The 21,974-nt window shown below is 42.5% G+C and overlaps 2 protein-coding genes across 2 annotated transcripts in view; both read right to left on the reverse strand.

Annotated features, from left to right (window-relative positions):
- On the reverse strand, window positions 1-7,488 carry arl6 (ADP-ribosylation factor-like 6). The gene is made up of 8 exons (XM_060070901.1): window positions 7,328-7,488; window positions 6,329-6,479; window positions 4,592-4,653; window positions 4,417-4,485; window positions 4,115-4,209; window positions 3,369-3,498; window positions 2,296-2,351; window positions 1-1,036 (listed from the first exon to the last, which is right to left on the reverse strand). The coding sequence occupies exons 2-8, from the start codon at window positions 6,449-6,451 to the stop codon at window positions 1,011-1,013; spliced, it is 561 nt and encodes a 186-aa protein (XP_059926884.1). The 5' UTR covers window positions 6,452-6,479; window positions 7,328-7,488; the 3' UTR covers window positions 1-1,010.
- A 489-nt stretch (window positions 7,489-7,977) lies between these two features.
- Window positions 7,978-21,974, reverse strand: part of LOC132471663 (ephrin type-A receptor 6-like) — a 73,143-nt gene continuing 59,146 nt past the window's right edge. Inside the window, exons 12-20 of the mRNA XM_060070889.1 lie at window positions 17,409-17,479; window positions 15,635-15,760; window positions 14,183-14,368; window positions 13,330-13,391; window positions 12,846-13,055; window positions 10,809-10,958; window positions 10,408-10,601; window positions 9,650-9,799; window positions 7,978-9,362 (exon numbers count right to left, since the gene is read on the reverse strand). Coding sequence (XP_059926872.1) covers window positions 9,248-9,362; window positions 9,650-9,799; window positions 10,408-10,601; window positions 10,809-10,958; window positions 12,846-13,055; window positions 13,330-13,391; window positions 14,183-14,368; window positions 15,635-15,760; window positions 17,409-17,479 — 1,264 coding nt within the window. The 3' untranslated portion in view covers window positions 7,978-9,247. The remainder of the gene's footprint in view (window positions 9,363-9,649; window positions 9,800-10,407; window positions 10,602-10,808; window positions 10,959-12,845; window positions 13,056-13,329; window positions 13,392-14,182; window positions 14,369-15,634; window positions 15,761-17,408; window positions 17,480-21,974) is intronic.

The following is a 21,974-nucleotide window of genomic DNA, read 5'->3' on the forward strand; positions in this document are numbered from 1 at the left end:
TTGACGTTCATTGTCTGGCAAGGTTTGCATTTAATATTTATATATCTACATTTCACTTGTGTTCATATAAGGAAGAGAGAGGGGGAGAGAGTGGAGGAAGAAGCAGTAGAGATAAATACTAGAGAAAGAAAGATGCAGACAAAGAGGTGGAAGAGAAAAGAGAAGGAACGAGATGGAGACATAAAGGTAGAAAGAAAGATAGATGGATAGAAATATAGGGAGAAACAGGTTTGCCTTCTTGAAATCAGGGCACCCGTTCCCTAGGGAACCAGCGGGTTACAGGTTGACCCCTGGGTGACCCCTGAGAGACGAATACTCTGCAGCGTCCAGTAGATGAGGCGAGGGTCGTTACAGGGGGGAGGGACTAGAGAAGACCTGGATAATGAGGTGGGAATGTCAACACACAAACACACACACACACACACACACACACCCCTCGAGCAGGGGACGAAGCCAGAGGAGGTAACAATTGTTGCAACTTCCCATTGGTTCATTTTATCTGCTGCTGCCGTGCTATTTTTCATTTAATCACTTTATGTTGTAAAGTTAAATAATAAGTAAAAGTCATTGTGATCTTAACTGGGAAGAGGGACTTTCCAAGGAAGTGACGTCAAGCAGAGTTGGGCCCAATAGGAGTGTTCCATAATGATGCTATGATATGACAGCAGCCACCCCACAGTGTGTGGTATACATGTCCCACAGTAAATCGGCCCAGTGTCACACTAAACATTCAAACACATGTAGACATGGCTGCATGGTTGCAATATCCCCTGGTTCACCTCACCACTGAATTGTATTATACTCAGCAGTGGATCTTGGTGTCAGGACGTTGTTTAGAGAGGAGAACAACATGATAATGTTGAGTTTGCTGGTCCAGCCTTTATCTGTTGTTTGGGGTTTGGATCTCTTCGTTGGGGTGGGGGGGGGGGTGGGGGGTTGTACCACGCTCCTTCATCGTTGTCATGGAGACAAAGCTGCTGGTTGCCTCTCTCCAGGGCGACGTCAGGCCCTCACGTCCGCAGGGTCCGGATCTGATCTGAACACATGGAGACATGCTTTGAATGCGCCGTGCACACATTTTTAATCAAACTGGCTTTAAACACGTTTTACACACACATCTTGTTGGCCTCTGGATGTAATCAGTGAGACTCATGGCCCAGATAGAGAGAGACTGACGGGTGAACACTGTTTACTATGATGGACCATTATATGTCCCACTCATCATTAAAACTGTGGGAGTGGACTGGCAGAACTGAGAGTGAGCTGCTTCCAGTTTCCTACGCCAGCCTTTATTAAACACAGACATGTGATCTATAGCCTGGATCCTCCCCAAGATGTCAGCTGCAGCTACAATTATTTTTACAAAAATGAAAACGCTAATGCTCACTAGCAGGGTTCTTAGCCTAACTAGGAAGGGAAATGCTATCAGATACGTTTACTTATCAATAGTAAGTCCAAGCCCTTTTGGTAAAACTGACTTGAAAAATCCTGTTTCAAAGAAAGACCATGTTATTTTTGAATGTTACCACTATATAAGACTAAAGATATAAAAATGAGTGGATGTGTTTGCAAAAATGTAGTTGCGTAGTTACGTTATTTTATAGTGAATAGAGCAGACCTTAAAGTGACTTTTAAGACATGTTAGAGTGTTTTTTGTAAATATCTCTCTCTCTTTATACATATGTATATAAATATATATATATTACAGACAGACGCACAGAGGCAGAGAGAAGGTGAGAGAACATCTGTTCAGGCACACACACAGTCACACACACACACACACACACACACACACACACACACACACACACGTATTCCTTCCCACGTAATTAGGTCTCCAGCACGTGGAACCAGATGGGAGTTCCGTCACACGGAGCAACAGGAAATAAACACACCAGTTAAACTCTACACAGAAACACAACATGTTGTGTCTAGTTATCTAGCAGTGGTGGCGCACTACCTTGGCACTCATTCACAAGCTTTAGTCTAATGACTGTGTATCACGTTGGGATTAATTAAGCACCATTTTATATAATATCTCAAATTGTATTGAGTCTAACCTAATTGCAGTTGTTTGAAAAAATACTTGTGTATAGTGTTTAAAAACATGAATTCTGAAATTCCCCTCAGTAATAAATAAATAATCCATACTGTAATTGAATAAAAACCAACTAACCTAATCTAGTATCAACGAATGTAATCAAGTCTACGGTAGTCTAATTTAATCTAATCTAGTGTAATGAAATCTAAAGACTATAGATTTAGATTTCAAAACTATAGAGTTGACAACCCTACCTTGCAGCCAGTCCACCCCCTCCGGTAGACCCTCTCCTCTGAGGGCATCGCTGGCACTGGAAGACAAACACACAGCAGAGTGGGGGTCACTCAGTATGTTGACCCCCACTCTTCAGGACCAAAGGAGAAAATGGTTTGATGATGTCGTGAAGCAATGCGGTGGTTGGCATGAGCCACTTGTCAGCGTTATACATGCTGTTACTGTTTAACCCCGTTTCCCTGGAGGTGAGAGGGTGAAGTACATACGACACCCAGGGTTTCCCACAGCAGCTTACAGCTCAGGCGGCCGCCTCAGCAACACACGGCTGCCGTCTTAACGACCACGTCCAAAAATAAAAGTGGATCTTTTTCTGCGGGAAACCCTGACACGGGACCAAATGTAACGAACCTGTACCTTAAAACAATCAACGCATTTCTCTAGGTCTGAACATTGTTGAAAACTATTTACATAATTTAAGTACACAACTAATATTTAACATAGTTTGAGTCATTTTTCAATATAATAATGAGTAAATTGTACATATTATACCTTCAAATGAAGCAAAGTCTTGTAATATTAATAATAATATTAGTTCTTAGAGACCCAAACCTTAAATATACGAATACTTTTACTGGCCTTTTTATGCATGCCCGCTAGACATCATTTTGACAAACAATGGTAACTTACAGAGGAGAGGCTTTTGGGGTATGGAGTGTGCACCAAAGTCTGCACTGATAGTGCTCGCAATATGATAGCCACAGCCAGAAAACTCAGGTTTCAGCGTTTGTCTTGCGATTAATCGCGATAAAATATTATAATCGGTTTAAAGCCCTAGTATTGGTGTGTGTGTGTGTGTGTGTGTGTGTGTGTGTGTGTGTGTGTGTGTGTGTGTGTGTGTGTGTGTGTGTGTGTGTGTGTGTGTGTGTGTGTGTGTGTGTGTGTGTGTGTGTGTGTGTGGGGGACAGTGATTGACTGTGCGTGTATGAGATTCAGAAAGTGTGTGTGTATGAGACTGTGAGAGTGAGTGAGTGAGTGAGTGAGTGAGTGAGTGAGTGAGTGAGCTGTGTCAGGGTGATTGTATGTGTGTATGTACCAGATGTGCCAAGGTTTGTCTTTGATATTCTCCAGGCAGAGCAGCTGGGAGACTTTGACTGAAGACAGAGCCTCACGGACGTCCATCTTGTTAGCGAAGAACAGGATGGGGACACGGCGATGTTTAACGTCTGGGGAGAAACAAAACATTGGCAGCAAAACACACTGGGGGTCGGTAACAATAACAACGCTTCTTAAGTGAATTCAAAAGATATCGTAGAAACCATGTTTGCCCTTTCGAAAAGACATACAGGTATTCAACGTGGTTGAAATGTTTTCATCAAACGTTGAACCTATTATATAAATAACGAAGAACGTGCAATCAAAAGCATCAGTAGGCAGCTTGTGACTATATGTTCATGATAGAGATAAAGCCTCTTTTTGCAAAGATGTATTTGTGAATGGATCTCCATAAAGGAGCTATATATCTAGCTGTGAGGCACCAGAGCCCACACGGAGTCACTGAGTCCCTCATCAGGGACTGGAATAGCACTGGACAGAAGACAGCGGCGCCCCTCCTGGGGCCTCAGCGCCTCCAGTCAGGGGTTCCCAGTCTGAGACAGACAGTCAGGGGACTTCAGTCAGAGGCTTTCAGTCAGAGACCCCCTTACAGGGGACTCCAGTTAAGAGCCTCCAGTCCAGGCTATCTAGTCAGGGACCCCTAGTCAGGGGCCTCCGGTCAGGGGCCTCCATTCTGAGACCCCAAGTCATTTGACGTTAGTCATAGACCCCCAGCATGGGACTGACCCGGGTGGTTGAGCAGGGTGTCCAGCTCCTCCTTTGCCACCACCATCCTTAGCTTGTCAGCGCTGTCAATCACAAATATGATGGCCTGGCCCTCCCTGTAAGACAGATAGGAGAGGGGGAGGAGTTTAACCAGGACTGCATGTGCAGACTAGACCTATCTGATGATGTTCCCAACATGTATGGTTTTACCTAAACGTAAGCACCCCTTTAAGCATTACGTAAACCTTACCAAGTCTTGTGAATAAGCTACAGTAAAGCCCATGAACAGTTATGTCTTCAGCGCAGCGTTCGAGAGGACTCACTTGTAGTAATGCTCCCAGAGGTTCCTGTAGCGACCCTGACCCGACATGTCGAACACCGTGAAGGACAGACTGGAGAGAGACCACATGAAACCACATCAGCATCACCGGCACAACGCACACCAACCACAATAGAAGCAGAGAATTCTATAGTGTTCCGTCTTCGATGACCTCCTACCTCGAGGTCTTGAACTTCTCTATGTTGAAGCCAATGGTGGGCACAACGTCCTGTGTCTGGGCCTGGGGGGAGATAAGTGACAAAAATGTTTTCAGATAAAAAAACATATGTAACATAGAGTACAGCTTACCAAACAAATTAATCTGTTTGATTTCATCAAGTAGATACCTTTTGATTGTATCCATATTGAAAATGAAGGTGTACCATTGATACATGCTGCTGCCTTTTTGGAGTAACTATAATAAGTGCTCAACTTTGATCACTTTCCTCATTCGCAGGCACTCTCTTCTCACGAGGGAGACGCCTGGAAGCTTTGAATCTAGAGATATTGCCCAGAGGGAGGGAGGGACTTCCGGGAAAGGCATAATCTCTTCTTTCACCAGCGACTGTTAACTGACTTGCTATAGGATTGGAATTTGCGTTTGGGTGGTAGGCTAGTATTTTACGTTTATTTGACAGGGACAATGCACAATATATAATTGAGCCAGATTATATCCACAAGGCTAAATAACATCTGTTGTCCAGTAGGGACCGGCGCTATCCCATAATCCTCAACATCCATCCCTAGACTACAGTTGGGTTAGAACAAGGCAGCTGCTAGACTATCAAAATAAGCTACATATCCACCCTAACAACCATTGTAAGTGTTGTAGCGGTTTAGGTTTAGGGCAAGGGTCACTAATGTGACCCTCACCTTAGCCTTGTCTCTACAAAACCATTGGTTCAGACGTTCTGTGTTAATTGTGGTCGATTACTTGAATGACTACCTCGGGCTGCGTGCCACATGCCAATTTTCACCAATGAAAATTTTATTTTGCTGGTGTGCCAATGTATGCTCTGTTAACTTTGGCAACTCAATCTGAAAAAATTGGGGAAAACGTAAACTGTGAGACAACGGCACATTTGGTGGGAAAACAGGTGTCGACTGTAGTCTTCTGAAATGGATCCTTTGTATTGGCTATAATCAACAGACTGTTGGTGATAGGTTTTTGTTTAGCCACTTTCTTGTCATGCAATTGTTTTAGCTTTGCAGTCATAGTTAGGCGGATGGTGATCCACAAATCCACACACACTATAGCTTATCACCTTGTGTCCGAGAAGCTCTCCCTTGGACGGACATCAAAAACAATCTTTGCAAAGAAGGCTTCACACTACACACACCATGGCGGTATACTTTGTGTCTGAGAATCTGAACCCGCCTCTAGGATGCAACTCATAAGGCTAGATGGATGAGGGAGATTATGAGAAGTGGATGTGCATTCTTTAATGCAGCCATGTTTTGGAGGGACGTTCGTTTTTCAGGTATTTTCCCAGATCGCAACTAAAAGCTATTACTCTTTCAGAGAAAGTTGGTACATAAAAACAAATATGTCGTGTGATACATCTGCACACCATCAAGATATCAAAGCAAAGGCAACCTATATTCACAGCCCCTTGTAGCACCGACTGCTATCGAGATTAATGATCAATACATATAACGGATAGTGATAACTTTATTTAATGGAGTGTTGTTTAAAATAATAGAAGCAATAAGAGGATTGGGAAACGTAAATAGGCTATTAAGTATACCTACATCCAACTACCTCCGCAATTGTTGCCGTCGAACTAGAGTTTTTGAGTTTGATCCTTGTGGCATAAATGTAAACCAGATACCATCTCTGAAATATGTACGTATATTTAATATTGATTTATTTATATCAAATATTTGAATACATGGGTAAATATAAGGTGACCTACATTGGAGGGCTTGAGCTTGTTGATGATGGTGGTCTTGCCACTGTTGTCCAGGCCAAGACACAAGACGTTCACCTCTTTCTTCTTCAATCCCAACCACCCTGCTAGCTTGTCAAACAGACCCATCCCTCAGTCTGCATGCACCACGATCCTCCTGTTAAAGACATAGCAGAGTTGTACTTCACCAATAACGTGACGGGAAGTTATTACAAGAAGTTGATTCCATCAACTAAAATGTTACGATTTTCCTTGTATTTTATGCAAAAAAAGCCTCAATCTCATACATTAGTATGTTTTAATATTGACATTTTTACTGATATTTGTCTGTAAAACTATGTTACGAAAAACCACAGCTTGTAATGAAATTCCCATATATCTCACCCAAACGTCACTGCTATGGTAGTCCAATAAAAACAATTCTCTAGAACTGAGCATCATTCCAATTCGAACAAACATATTCTATTCCACTTATCATTAACTGCAGAAGTTCTAAAGTGGCACATGACCCACTCAAGTATGCAAGTGAATCCAGTTCATCTGATTCGATTTTTATACCGTATTTTTATGTAAACAATGTATAACAGTTCATGTAATCGTGCTTTAGTTTCCGTTCAGGGTTAAACATGCGTTTTATCCTAAATATATTAATGCAAATAAGCGTTAGTGGCAATTTATGGTTGAAAATGTATCGTAAACATAATGTACACATGCTTTGGTCTCAATTGAGCATTAATCCTAGCGTTATTCAAGCGAGGCTAGCTAAAGCTAACTGACGCTAAACAAGGACATCACTCATATCATATTCCATTCTCTGATAATACAACTATACATTAGCACACAGGACCTGTTAGGTGTTCGTATTAATATATTTAAATATAACATAATAACAGGGAGAGTCGGCTAGGAACAGTAATGCCAAGCCAAAGCTGTTAACACTCATACGCTAGTTTGTTAATAAGATAATAGCGTGCAAACGACTACACGCCGTTAAAACGAATTTACCTGAACCACGGGCTGCAGATTCCAAAACCCGTTCTTTCAGAACATAGAACAATTATTAGAGAAAGAACGGGAGAGCGGCTGGATCCACATTCACTTTCCTTCCTCTACTAGCCTGGTCTGGAGAAACAATTACACCCTGTTGCTAAGGAACCAGGGTGTGTGGGTTTGCACGACTCAAGACTGACATCTAGTGGTCAGAGATGTGCACATGTATAACAGTATTATGTGTGTTTGTGTTTTTTAGGAATTAGTCATTTAGATATTTTTAATTGTTATTCCTATCATAATAAAAACATTCTTGACATGGGTATACAAGACTGATATCCAAAAAAAAAGGTTTTTTATTCTTACGCTTGCTGGCGTTTATTTATTTTGGGACCATACATTTTACAGAAAGATTCACTTGAAAAAAAGTGAATTTGTGTAGGGCTCTGTGGAGCTTTCAGACCTACTCTATCGATCACCCACACCGGAATCCTGTTGACAAACACACCTGCCCATCCTTCACGTCCAGAACATGTGTGCAAGTAACTTGAAGGACAGTTAAGTGGTTACTGTCTGTGACGGGGCTAATGCGTGTGTGTATGTGTGTGTTTATGTGTGTGTTTGTGAGAGAGACGTTTGTGTGTGCAAATAGGAAACCACACATGTTCCTGTTGTGTAAAGGTGCTCCTTTTTACTTCCATTAGGATTCAGGTCATCACATTGTCCTTACCACAACCAACAGCCATATCATCATCATCATTATCTTCATCATCATTATCATCATTTATCACCATCTTAATCAGAAATCTTCATTATTAATCATAATTTTAATAATTATAGTCAAACTCTTTAATATAATTATATCCTCCATAACTATAAATAAAAATAATAAAAATCGTACTTCTAAACGTCATCATTATGTTCATACTGTTTATCATTATATTCATATGCTATATCCTTATAGTCATACGCTTCATCTTTATCAATATAATTATGGTCTTAATCATCAGAATAATAATCCTTCATCATGATCAACGTCCTCACCTCCTGACACCAATGCTACGCTGCAGCTCATCAGGGCTAACCAGGAAGTAAACCAACATCCTGGGCCTGATTTCACCAGGACTTTCACCATCTGGTCTGAAGAGAGCTTCCATACCAGTAGGCTAAATCTAAGAGAAATGTTTGAATTTTGAAAATGGTAGGGTTGTCGGCTAAATTGAATGAGAATATTGAATAAAATATACACTTTGAACAAGACGAAAAACACAGATACTCTGTAATTATCTTCAGAATATACATCTCTATAAAATCTCATAACATTCAATGGTCTTCAGCTCAAAAACAAAAAAACATGTCACATGAATAAGATCAAGATACACGTTCAGCTCCTTGACACTGTCGTTTCCATCTCCTCTACACCACTGAGGGGGTAGTGTTTCACCGTCGTAGAAATGTACAATTTGCCCAAACTTCATAACCAAAAATGTTCATCGATCGGCATCACAATACTCCTCCGGCCACCCTGAAGTTATTTCTACCGCGGTGTGAGGTAACAGGTTTGATCCCAGTCATAGTTGAGGGAAACCGTTGGATTGTCCTTGAGGGAGATGGGGAGAGAGAGAGAGAGAGAGAGAGAGAGAGAGAGAGAGGTACTGCTGGCCAGGTGTCTTCTGTAAAATAACAAGAACCCCAAGATCTATGCTAACAGAGGTCGCTACTTATCCGTCCATTCCTGATTGAAGTCCAAAGAAAAAGCGAGAACGGAGTAGCAGTCGATAGACTTGTTTCAGAAGACCGCCACCCTTGCCCTCTACCCTCAAGGAGCTACTGTCGGGGTGATTACTGGGTATTTTGTTGATCACAAGCGCCAGAGTCTTGCCTGCCAGTCACTGGCGCCCGGGGGGCTGGGTGGTGGGTGGTGAGCGGTGGGGATCAGACCTGGAAGCCACTCTGATGGATGTGGTGGAGCTGCAGGCGGAGAGACTGGATGCTGCTGACGATGCGTCGCTGGTGGCCGATCAGGCACACCCCTATACGTCTGACGTCGCTGGGCGGTTGGGGACAAAGAGATCAGAAGGTTTAGTGAGAAAGAGATCACTTCTATATCTAGAAACGATACCAGGTGGAACATAAAACACAGGGACTAGGTAGTGAAAACAATGATAATACTACTATCTATGACTATCTATGATTCACATGCAAGTAAATGGAAAAAAAAACACCCATTGACGCTCCTCCGTGGCAACAGAGATGTTTATGACACTTTAATACCTTTTGGAATATGTTTTCATATGTTTAAGATAGCTACGCCTTGTCATCCTTCACTCAACTTACTCTATGCACATGGTGGAAATAGAATCCAGCGTGGTGTAGCCAGCCACCAGGAAGTTGCTTTTGTATTGGCTCATCTGGATTGAGTCCAGCCAATCACCGATGGAGATAAACAGAGGGTAGTCCCTCATGTCTTCTGGGGACTCCGCGAAGCTGCGACCAAATGTTGACACAATGTGTGAAACACTAAGAAATGCTTAGTATAACAATCAGAGTAACAAGAACCAAAAAAAAAAAAAAAAACTACAGCATCTCAAAACCCTCGTCCTCTTTGAAAGAAATCTATGACCAGAGCCGTGCTAAAACATGGGTACATTTTGGAGTTGCATTTGAAAGATGGAGACAGCTTAGATATCTTTAAAGGTTTTCAAGAGGGATTCTCCAAGAGCTGGTTTCAATAATATATAAATTGCAATGTATACATTAGCTAATCAACCTACAGTGTAGGACAAGCGCAATAATTGCGCTTGTCTCAAAGAAAATATTGCACTCGGATCGCCTTGCAAATTCGATCCGTATACTTAACCTTGAAAAACGCGTGAGCTTCCAGTCTGGGGAGGAGGGGGCGGATGGGGACAAAGCTCTCCAATATTCTGAATTTGGACTGCAATACCAATTTCAAAAGCTTGGTCTCAATATAACATATCTTAACTTGAACTTACATGCTGAGGTACCCGAGACAGCAGGTTCTGTAGCAGATATGTTCTGACCTGTGTTTATCGGTCAGTGTGTGGGGCTGCGTCTCAGACATTGATTCTGACCTGTGGTCATGGCTGACCAGGGCCAGCAGGGTACTGGGGTTGTGGATCAGCTTGTCCAGAAAGGATGCCACATCGGTGAAGTGGGGACGCTGCAGACGCTCTTTCTGCCAGCAGTGCAGCATGAGCTGGTGCAGGGCCACCGGACAGCCCATGGGGGCCGGCAGGCGGTAGCCCTCCTCTATCGACAGGATGACCTGGACAGGAGAGGAGAGGAGGGGGGAGGTCAGTCAGACAGCCATGTACTCAGCATGGAGGCACAAACAGGCTGAAAGACAAACGAGGCCCACCACAGACAGTCACACTGATAGGCAGCAGGCACACAGCGTGGATATAAAAAACATATCTATAATTTTGTGTTTATTTTCTGTATTAAATGTAGCGTAACACCACGTGAATCTCACATCCTGATTGGACATCTCCCAGTAGGGCCTCTCGCCGTATGACATCACTTCCCACATGAGGATTCCGTAGCTCCACACGTCGCTCGCCGAAGAGAACTTCCCATAGGCCACTGCCTCGGGAGCCGTCCAGCGAATAGGAATCTTCCCTCCCTAACATGGGACAAAAACACTTTATAGAGCAGGCAAGGCTTTGTTTATTTATATAGCAGCCTTCATGCACAAAAGGACAAGTCGGACAGCCCGCTTAAACAAGTGCAATTCCAGGCTTGGCCACTGAACACTGGTGGATTGCGGAAGTATGCACTGGTCCTGGGGGCTTGAGCCTGGCCCCCGGGAGCACTGCATACTTGAGCAATCCACCAGTGTTGTGGCCAAGCCTGGTGATAGCGGCCACTAATGACAGCGGCCACACGTATCCCGCCTCTTGCGAACTTAGACCCTACCTACGTCATATCCCGCCCATTGCAAGCCCACCCCCCTAAAACCCCCGTTGACTCTAATGATGTCTAAACGACATCGATGTCCACATCTAAAGCATCAAGTGTGAATCACCCTCTGGATCGAATCTCCTGATATACAAATGTGGCAAAAATGGGTGAAAACGGCTTATAAATTAACAATGATAATGCTTGCTTCATAACGTAAGGAGAAAATGATTATGCTTGCTTTATTACATGATATGTGGATCAAAATGTTAAACGTTGTACCATTATACGCAAAATGTTATTATATTATGAGCTCAGAAATTTGTTACATTATCGACTGGAGTTTCCACATTATAGCTATGGGATTAATTACAACTGGAGTGTGCGCGCGGAAACTCTAGTATACGTATATAATAGTGCAGACATACATTTGATTGAAAAACAGTGACAAATGGTTTTAATCTCTGATTTTAAAGTAAAAAGTTTTGTGGCAGACTTCATAGCTGTGGATGTTTGTTCCAGATATGTGGTGGTAGGTACAAATTAAAAGCTGCCTTACCATGCTTCGTTCAAACTATTTAAGATTTATTTAGCAGACATAAATCCTTGTTCGCAGTTTATTTTCCTTCAACACCACCAGAAACCGATAAGCAAAGTTTAAATGCTAGGTTGCCAGAAAGCATTTAGTGGGATTAAGAGTGTCTATTATTATGCAGGTTGGATGTAATTGTCGTAGGAATGACTGTAAGCATGCAGACATTTTCATAGCGTCTGGCTGAGCCTCAATATACGTTCATCTGCTCCTTGCCAAGAATCATTGTACCAAGCGGTTGACAAATTGGTTCTGTCGCTGAAATCAAGTCAAAGTCCTTGGGAGTGACGGTGGGATCGATGTGTTCACGTTACACAGTCTGGCTCAAGCAGCCACGCAGGAAACAGTATGTTGCATTGGGCTGTGTAGAGTAGTGTACCTATAGGTACTGTATTCTAGTGTGTTGCAGCGTAGTGTAAGATACCATGGTACTCTATTGATCCAAGAAAGTAAATTCCTGAGTTTGTGCTAGCATTTTATGGTCATGGTTGCGACGGAATGGAAACTTTATATGGAAATGTGTGTTGTGGTGTCGTGCACAGATATGGTTGTGTTTGGAATGCAATGGCCAGTCTGAAGCCCCTAGCAGATGGTTTAGGGGCTAGATGCTCAAGGTGCAGGGATGTGGAGATGGTCCTAATGTTTGGGGGTGAGGAGCCCCCCCCCCCCAGTATTAGTCACTGTGATCCGCTTAGAAGAGGGTTTTGGGATTAGAAGGTAACATTTTAGCATTGGTGGTAAAAAGTAATTATGTTCAGTACTGGTCAGCATACGGACCCTTAGCCGAGGGTTTCAGGGGTAAAGAGTCATTATGTTCAGAACTAGTCAGTATGTATCCCCATAGCCGAGGGCTTCAGGAGTAAAGAGTCATTATGTTCAGAACTAGTCAGTATGTATCCCCATAGCCGAGGGCTTCAGGAGTAAAGAGTCATTGTTTTCAGTACAAGTCAGAATTCAGCCTAAAGAGGCAGTATGTTTTGGGTGAGCTGGTCAGCCTGAACCCCTGTAGGGTGACCTCACCGAGGCAGAGTAGGCTGAGTCGGGGTCGTCCTCCACAATGCGGGACATCCCGAAGTCTGACACCTTGCAGACCAGGTTCTGGTCCACCAGGACATTGCGGGCGGCCAGGTCGCGGTGGATGTAGCCCATGTCAGCCAGATAGGTCATCCCCTCCGCCACCCCGCGCAGCAGGCCCGACAGCTGCACCACCGTGAACCGCCCATCATGTGACTACCATCAAATAAGACATACTTTATTAATCCTGGAGAGGGGATGACGGCTATCACAGCAGAATGTGAAGGACATTAGAGATGAAAGGTGCAGTCATTTAAGAGTATATATTCTTAGGAATGCAATAATTTGTCAGCTGTTATTGGGTGAAATACTCTGGATAGAATATTTGTTTTTTTTGACTGGTTAAAAGAATAGGATTAAATTTCCTTTTTATTTATTGTGATTTGGAATCTTTTCATGTTTGGTTTAATCTAGAAAGGTTTGCTTTTACCCGAAGGAAGCTGTCAAGTGCTCCGTTTTCCATGAACTCCACGACGATCATCACCGGTCGGCCTGTGGGCACGACACATGTTTTATGAAACAGCTAAAGTCAGGGTTAATCTTCTGCGCTGTAGAACCGGGGCTGGTGAGAAACAGAAATATTTAACCACCCTTTCACAACGACCTCAGCGATAAAACACACTTCATATATATAGATCATATCATAATCCTATCAATAAAATACAATTGGCATCGATAAAGATGCATACATGAAAAACATGGTGACAAAGTGAGCACAGACTACTACTACAATATACGTAATGCGGTGTCAGTTGGGACATGGATGTTTCATTAGTTAAGAGGGGTCGCCGTGGAGAATCACACTAAATCACGGTTGCCTTCCTTTTCCGACTCATCACACATGATGAACGCATTGCTGGCATCGGCAGAGATTCAATGCAGCAGTGTTTCTGCTGTATTATTACTTCAAGGGAGAATGTGAAGACCAGATACAAAATACATTCATAAGCATAAGTCCATTTATATAAGCAGAATAAACGGACACACAAACACCCCCCCCCCACAAACACACACACACCCCCCCCCCCCCCCCCACACACACACACACACACACACCCCCCCCCCCACACACACACACACACACACACACACACACACACACACACACACACACACACACACACACACACACACACCCCCCCCCCCCCCCCACACACACACACACACACACACCCCCCCCCCCACACACACACACACACACACACACACACACACACACACACACACACACACACACACACACACACACACACACATACACACACTGTGACACACACTCTTACTCCTGGTGACAACGCCCTCCAGCCGGATGATGTTGGGATTCAGGAACTGGCCCATGATGGTCGCCTCTCGGAGGAAGTCTCGTCTCTGCTGCTCCGAGTACCCGCCCTTCAGGGTCTTTATCGCCACGGCAACGTCTGGCTTCCCCAGTATTTGCAGGCGCCCGCTGCACACCTCACCAAACTCACCTGACAGAGACACACACACACACACACACACACACACACACACACACACACACACACACACACACACACACACACACACACACACACACACACACACACACACACACACACACACACACACACACGGAAACAATGTCACTTCTTGTTCAACATGACATCAGGAATTGTCTTAACTTCAAATCTCCAATAATACAAGGCTTTTATTCAGAAAGAATCTCTTTAGAATATCTCTATCTAGAAGTTGAGTTTGTTAAATCCAACAAATGGAATGCAGTTTTTTAAATGTATATACAATTCAACAGACTTCAACACTATTATCGTTCTTAAAATTCTTTCCATGTTGCAGGCTCACAGTATTTCCACTAGATGGCAGCCATGTCACTAGGATAAGAAGGACAGAGCACCGTCTTAACTGCCAAGCTAAATAGCAGAGGATCAATTAAATTAAATTGACATAGATGGTTAGATGGCTTTTCCAAATGGAAGCATTTAGGCTGGACTACTGTTCTGCATGATTAGAACAAATGTTTGAGGATTTTGACTTCTTAGTCAATATGTCAGTCTCTGACCTCTGCTGATGCAGCACCTAAATCCTTGTCTATGGATCGGACCCTTTGATTGTTCTCAGCCTCACCTGAAAATGTCTTACGATAAATGGAAATACAATACTTTGTACATAAAGATCTGAGAAGATTTTTCACTTGTTTTCACGTTTTGCTTATCTTTACAGTAATCATGTGTCTATTATTAACCGTCCCCGGACAGTGATTTTTGAATGAGGTCTGGATACTTTTTACTCCCAAAGCTACATCTAAGGTCACGTAGCAGCGACATCTTCTCAATAAGTGTTAAAACCGCTCTTTTCAGCACTGCTAGCCTGATGTGCCCCCTGCAGTGCACATCAGGCTGGCAATAGCCTGGGCAGAGGACATGTTTTTAGAATGGACGTTAGCCTGGACAGAGGACATAAGTAGCTGGCTGTAAACCCGGCCTGCAGGGTTACATTTCCCCATCAAACACCCGAACATGTGACCACGACATGTCTTCAGGGGAGAAGGAAAGTGTACTTCATGTTTATTGTCCCTCTGTTCCTACTCTTCTCATGATTCCTCTCAGGTTTTCAATTAAATGTAACAGTACTGGATAGAATAGAACAGAATATAGCAGAACGGAACATGACATTACTGGCCAGAATAGATAGCTGTGTGTCACTTGCTGTGCACATTTAGCCCATGTTTGTGTATGTAATATGTGCGTGTTGGTCACCGGTTCCGATGACCCGCTCGATGCGGATGCGCGAGGGGTCTATCTCCCTGGTGAACTCCTCCACAGCCTGGGTGGGGTCTTCGTACGTGTCAGGGTCAACATAGGTCCTGATGCCGGAGAAGGGGACTGCGGTACAAACACAGCATCCTTGGTGGATACATATTTTTCAATTACACTACCCTCAGGTATATCAGACTCTAGAAGAAGAACTGAAGTTAAATATAGTCTATTTCATTTTTATTCTTTTTAATTAATTTAATTAAACAGCACCAACAATGCAGAAAATAATACAATTCAAGCTATAGGCCTATATTACAATTCATTAACTCTGTACACTCTTTTTCTCTCACACTACATTCTGAAGGATGAGAATATAATATATAGTTCTTTTGGGAGAGATTTCTATGATTTTCAAAACCATAATCTATAAAATACAATTAAATCAAAAAATAACAGATGGTGAGTTTTCTATTTGCATTGCATTAAAACATTTCCAGGACTGTACAAATAGCCAACAAAGTACACAGCAGTTTCTACATGTCTTCCATATGTGCATAAAATTGTATTCAGAGAGTGTTTGGGTCTGAAGTCAGAGCTGTCTCAGTGTGTCAGCTAGGTGAAACAAGCAGCACACACACACACACACACACACACACACACACACACACACACACACACACACACACACACACACACACACACACACACACACACACACACACACACACACACACACACACACGTAGGAAACGGCAGTGCTCCTTGGTTCCCTCCCACGCCCAGGGAGAGCGCTGTCTCCAGGCACTAGTTAGTGGTGTCAGCTCGAGGCGGAGAGGAGGGAGGAGGTGGAGGAGGGGGAGGAGGGTAGTGGACGAGGGGGAAGAGAAGGTAGAGGTGGAGAGGAGGGTGGTAGAGGAGGGGAAAGGTTTGAGATGGTGTTTAAAGGATGGTGTTTGTGAATAGGATGGATTGGAAGAGATGGGGTGGAGGTGTAGGGAGGGGGGTTGAAGGGGGCTGAAGTGAAGAGTGAGTAGGTCGAGGAGGACATCATGGAGGAGGTGGTGAGGTTAGAGGAGAGCCGTGTTAGCTGTACCATATCCTGGCTAGCCTTATACAGTCTCGTTAACAATACTGAACCCTGGATGGCCTTATACAGCTTTGTTAGCCATACCGTTTAATACTGTAGCTGAGGCTTTAATATAGGCTTATAATATGTAGCATTGTGTCTGCTAGCAGGAGATCAGCTGATCCTGTACCATGTAGCATTGTGTCTGCTAGCAGGAGATCAGCTGATCCTGTACCATGTAGCATTGTGTCTGCTAGCAGGAGATCAGCTGATCCTGTACCATGTAGCGTTGTGTCTGCTAGCAGGAGATCAGCTGATCCTGTACCATGTAGCGTTGTGTCTGCTAGCAGGAGATCAGCTGATCCTGTACCATGTAGCGTTGTGTCTGCTAGCAGGAGATCAGCTGATCCTGTACCATGTAGCGTTGTGTCTGCTAGCAGGAGATCAGCTGATCCTGTACCATGTAGCGTTGTGTCTGCTAGCAGGAGATCAGCTGATCCTGTACCATGTAGCGTTGTGTCTGCTAGCAGGAGATCAGCTGATCCTGTACCATGTAGCGTTGTGTCTGCTAGCAGGAGATCAGCTGATCCTGTACCATGTAGCGTTGTGTCTGCTAGCAGGAGATCAGCTGATCCTGTACCATGTAGCGTTGTGTCTGCTAGCAGGAGAACAGTTTATCAGCAGGGAAACAAGGTAGAAGGTCTTTACCGTGGCCGCTCTGCAGACGGGTCCTTCTCTTCTCTTCTGACTTCATCCTGGCCTTGATGTAGCCCTGACACCTGAATCACAAGATATAATTGGTATTTAAGCACTGACAACTGAAGCATGAGATTTAGTTAGTAGGGTTGTTCCGATACCGATAGAATCAGAAATTCTTCTGATGCTATAATTGGGTATCGGCGAGTACGCAAGTCTATGCGCCGATCCGATATCATCAAATGACTTACTCCTTTACTACACAGGCAAAGAAAATAACAAACAAGTGCAGGTAGAAGGCGTTTGTTTATGGTCAGAGGTGGAAAGTCGGAATGGGAAGAGCATCATCTCCGACCCACGTGCGTTCAAGCTACCAAGTCGGATAAACATGGATGCTCACGGTTAACTACAAGAATACAAATGTATTATAATTATATATTATAAATGCAAATGATCTAGTTCTGAAAAGACAATTGTCGACAGTAAGTGAACCGACTATACATTGCTGTCATCGGAACAAATGTTGTCGGACTCAGAACCTCTTTAATAGTTAGCATACTATAGCACCTGCAATATAGGATGAAGTGAGCCTCCTAGCACTAGCAACAAACACTTGTCATTGTAGCTCTGACACCTGAACCCCAATAGACATCCAACCATACTATCCCTTGCACCCACAACGCAACAGATAACCTGTGACATTCATCAACAGTGCATTCGTTCTCTCCATCACAAGACTTTGTTGAGTACCTGTTGTGCTTTTTTTGTACTGGGGTTCTCTCTCTTTGTGTCCAAAGGTTGCTTATCCATAAAGCACATTTTATGCAAGCACGAAGGCTAAAGAATTTAGTATCATTTGTAGAACAGGTACAATGTACAATTCATTCATTTTATCTTTTTTGCCTGCTTGAAGATTAAAAGAGCCCGAGAGTGGATATAAAGGAGGCTTTACAATTCAATCGCCAGTGCATTTTGGTTTAGGTTTGTTTGTTTGTTTTTCATGGTTCAGAACAACTCTGTTATAAGAAAATCCTTTCTTCTAAGTGAACACTTAACTATTATGAAAAAGTGATATAGCAGCTAATGCTTACGTGCAAGTAGATGCATTAAATGTCCTGTCTTTGCACAAAAAAAAGTAACCTCAGTATTTTTTTTTGTGTTACACAAACAATTAAAAAAATGTGTTTAATAGATGAACAAACTAAGATATTTAACACAGCTCTGAAGCTGTGTCACAACAAACATAAGCAATACCACTTAAAATGTGGGCAACTACACGTTTTTATCTTATCCACACATTCAGAAATAGACTATCACATTTTTCGGCATTTACAAGCTATGCTCTCATATATCGATTTGCGTCTGCATTATAGCCAATGCGCAGACAGAACAGTGCAACCTCTAGTTGTATATATGTCAAAATTTCCGTATATATTTTATTTTTGCAGCAGACCTCCTCAAAAACTGAAACTAATCTTTTGTGCTCCACAGAACGAAATGTAAACCCATGCTTTTTGAATGGGAGCGTTTCTCAGACTTTTTCGTGCTCCATAGAACGAAACAAGAGAGAAAGAGAGAGAGAGAGAGAGAGAGAGAGAGAGAGAGAGAGAGAGAGAGAGAGAGAGAGAGAGAGAGAGAGAGAGAGAGAGAGAGAGAGAGAGAGAGAGAGAAGATGGGTCGGCGAGAATAGGGATAATGGGATTTCAATATTAATTTCATTCATAGAATTTCCGTGAGGATGGTCAATAGTCAGTTTCAGATCTCGTTATAACAAGAATTTATATCGATATATAACAAGACAACGAGACAATCTAATTGTGGGCCAGCAGAGGCTGAATTTGAACCGAATTTAGCCTATAACCTTATACATTCATCTGGTCTAACTCGATATACATGTCAAATGTATGATATACTGTACGCTCCAGTTATCGATTCGGCAAAACAACAAACAGATTGATTGGATTTTTGCAGCAGACCCCCTCAAAAACTGAAACTAACGCCCCTGAAACCCAGTCTCACACCAGATTGTAGTATAACTACTTTAACTACCTTTTTGGCCTATCCTTTTCAATGGGCCTGCGTCCACGTCACGTGACTTTCATGATTGCTATGGTGGTTGCCATCGACCCCTCCCCACCCCCCCTTCCCACAGTTAGAGTTTATATCCATATGCACTTGAAAGTTAAAAAGGCATTTTAGTAATAAAATAGAAAATAAAGGCAAAGTTAAAAACTTTTTAGAAGGTGCAATGTATTTAAGATTTAGCAGAAAGCTAAAGCAAACATAAAAGTATTCAGTCTTGTTTTAAAGGTGCTCAAGTCTTAAATCCTCAGGGAGTTTATTCCAGCTATTTGTTGCATAGTAACTAAATCCTGCTTTTCCATGTTTCGGGTTTACTCTGGGGATAATTAATAGATTGGTTTCAGAAGATCTTAGTGGTCTAGAAGGCTTATGTAGTGAAAGCATATCAGTTAAATATTTTGGGCCTAAACCATGTAGGGATTTATAGGTTAGCAACATGATTTTAAAATAAATTCTCATTCACATTTTTTGGTCTTTGTTAGAACTCTAGCAGCAGCATTCTGAACAAGCTGAAGCTTCCTTATAGTTTGTTTTGGGAGACCTGTAAGGAGACCATTGCAGTAATCAAGCTTACTAGTGTTAAAGGCATGTACAAGTTTTTGTAAGTCTTCGGTGGACATGAGCCCTCTAGTCTTGCTACATTTTTAAGGTGATAATATGCAGATTTTGTAATCTGAATCCATGATAACCCCTAGATTTCTGGCTTTGATTGAGGTTTTCAGGGACAGAGAGTGAAGGTGTTGGGTTACTTTAAGCCTTTCCGTTTTAGAACCAAATACAATTATCTCTGTTTTGTCCTCATTTAGTTGAAGGAAATTTCGGCACATCCAGTCTTTCACTTGCTCCAGGCACTGGCACAGCAGATGGGCCGATAGTCATTTGGTGAAAGCGATACATAGATTTGCGTGTCATCAGCATAGCAATGATGGTCAATATTGTTATTTTGCATGATATGCCCTGGTGGGAGCATATAGATGTTGAATAGAGAGGGTCCTAAGATCGAACCTTGTGGGACTCCACATGTCACGTTGGTTGATTCTGATACAAAGTCGCCAATGGAAACAAAGTAGTTCCTATTTTGTAGGTAGGACCTGAACCACTATAAGACATTGCCTGTAAGCCCCATCAAGTTTTCTAACCTGTCCAAAACTATTGTATGGTCTACAGTGTCGAATGCAGCACTGAGGTCTAGTAGTATTAGTATTCAGGTTTTGCCAGAGTTTGTGTTAAGACGGATGTCGTTTACAACTTTAATAAGGGCGGTCTCAGTGCTGTGCAGGGGTTGAAATCCTGATTGGAAGGTGACATAGCAACCAGTTGATGCCAGGAAGTGATTAAGTTGCTGGAGGACAACTTTCTCAATGATTTTACTTATGAAAGGTAGATTTGATATTGGTCGGTAGTTGTTAATAATAGAGGCATCTAGGCTCCGCTTTTTTAAAATGGGTTTAATAACTGCAGTATTCAAGGCTTTTGGGAAAATGCCTGACTGGAGAGAGTTAACTATTTGCAATATGTCTATTGCTAGGCAGTCAAAAATATTCTTTAATAGGTTGGTATGTAAAGTATCAAGGCAGCAGGTGGATGTCTTTAGTTGTGTCACAGTTTCCACAAGAGTTTTAGAGTCTATTACATTAGAGCATGCCATCCTTGCCACGCTACTTTTGCCTGAACAGGGTGGTAGTCCAACATTTATGTTTGAAGTGGAGATATTGATGGTGCATCTGATGTCTTCAATTTTATCAGTATAAAAAGCTGCAAACTCATTGCATTTCTGCGTGGAATGGAGATCAGGTGAAATTTGTGTTGGGGGGTTGGTCAGTCTGTCAACAGTTGCAAATAGGGTTTTTGCATTATTAGTATTGGTTTTAATGATATTGGAGAATTTATTTTATTTTCTTCTTCTTCTAGCACTTTTTAAGTCTAAATTGTAGGCACGGAGGCTCTCTTTATAGATATCATGGTGAATATGAAGGTTTTTTTTTACCCCAGATGTGTTCAACCTTCCTGCATTCTTTTTTCTGTGATGTTACAGAAGCAACTTTTCTCCAGGGTGCCTTTTGCTTTCCAGAAATCTTTTTACCCTTATAAGGTGGAATGACATCTATGGCTTTCAACATTTTCAAATTAAAGTTTTTACAGGACCATCAGCAGACCATGGGTTGAGAGGTGGTAGCTAGGAGATGGCCTTTTTAAAAAAGTACATTAGAATCTTCATTGACATACCGTTTTTTGACAGTATTTGATTTTGTCTGTATGTCGGGAATAAAATATATATTAAAGAAAACACAAAAGTGGTCAGACAAGGAAGGATCAGTCACAGAGAGATCAGAAACATTGAGTCCCTTTGTGATAACCAGGTCTAGAGTGTGCCCCTTACAATGAGTAGCCCCTTTCACATGTTGAGACAGTTCAAATGTGTCCAAAATGGTAAAAAGTTTTTTTGCACACTTGACGTCACCAGTTATAACTAGATAGTCAAAGTCTGTGAAAAAA

Source organism: Gadus macrocephalus, chromosome 14 (genome assembly GCF_031168955.1).
Source record: "Gadus macrocephalus chromosome 14, ASM3116895v1".
NCBI classification, from domain to species: domain Eukaryota; kingdom Metazoa; phylum Chordata; class Actinopteri; order Gadiformes; family Gadidae; genus Gadus; species Gadus macrocephalus.

What these genes read in the sequence shown, in the direction of transcription:
- arl6 (XM_060070901.1), bottom strand. Translation starts at nt 6,451, where the DNA reads ATGGGTCTGTTTGACAAGCTAGCAGGGTGGTTGGGATTGAAGAAGAAA. An exon ending in ACAAGCTCAAGCCCTCCAAT is followed by an intron (nt 4,654 to 6,328) that starts GTAGGTCACCTT and finishes ATCTCCCCCCAG; the next exon opens with GCCCAGACACAGGACGTTGT. An exon ending in GAGAAGTTCAAGACCTCGAG is followed by an intron (nt 4,486 to 4,591) that starts GTAGGAGGTCAT and finishes GTCTCTCTCCAG; the next exon opens with TCTGTCCTTCACGGTGTTCG.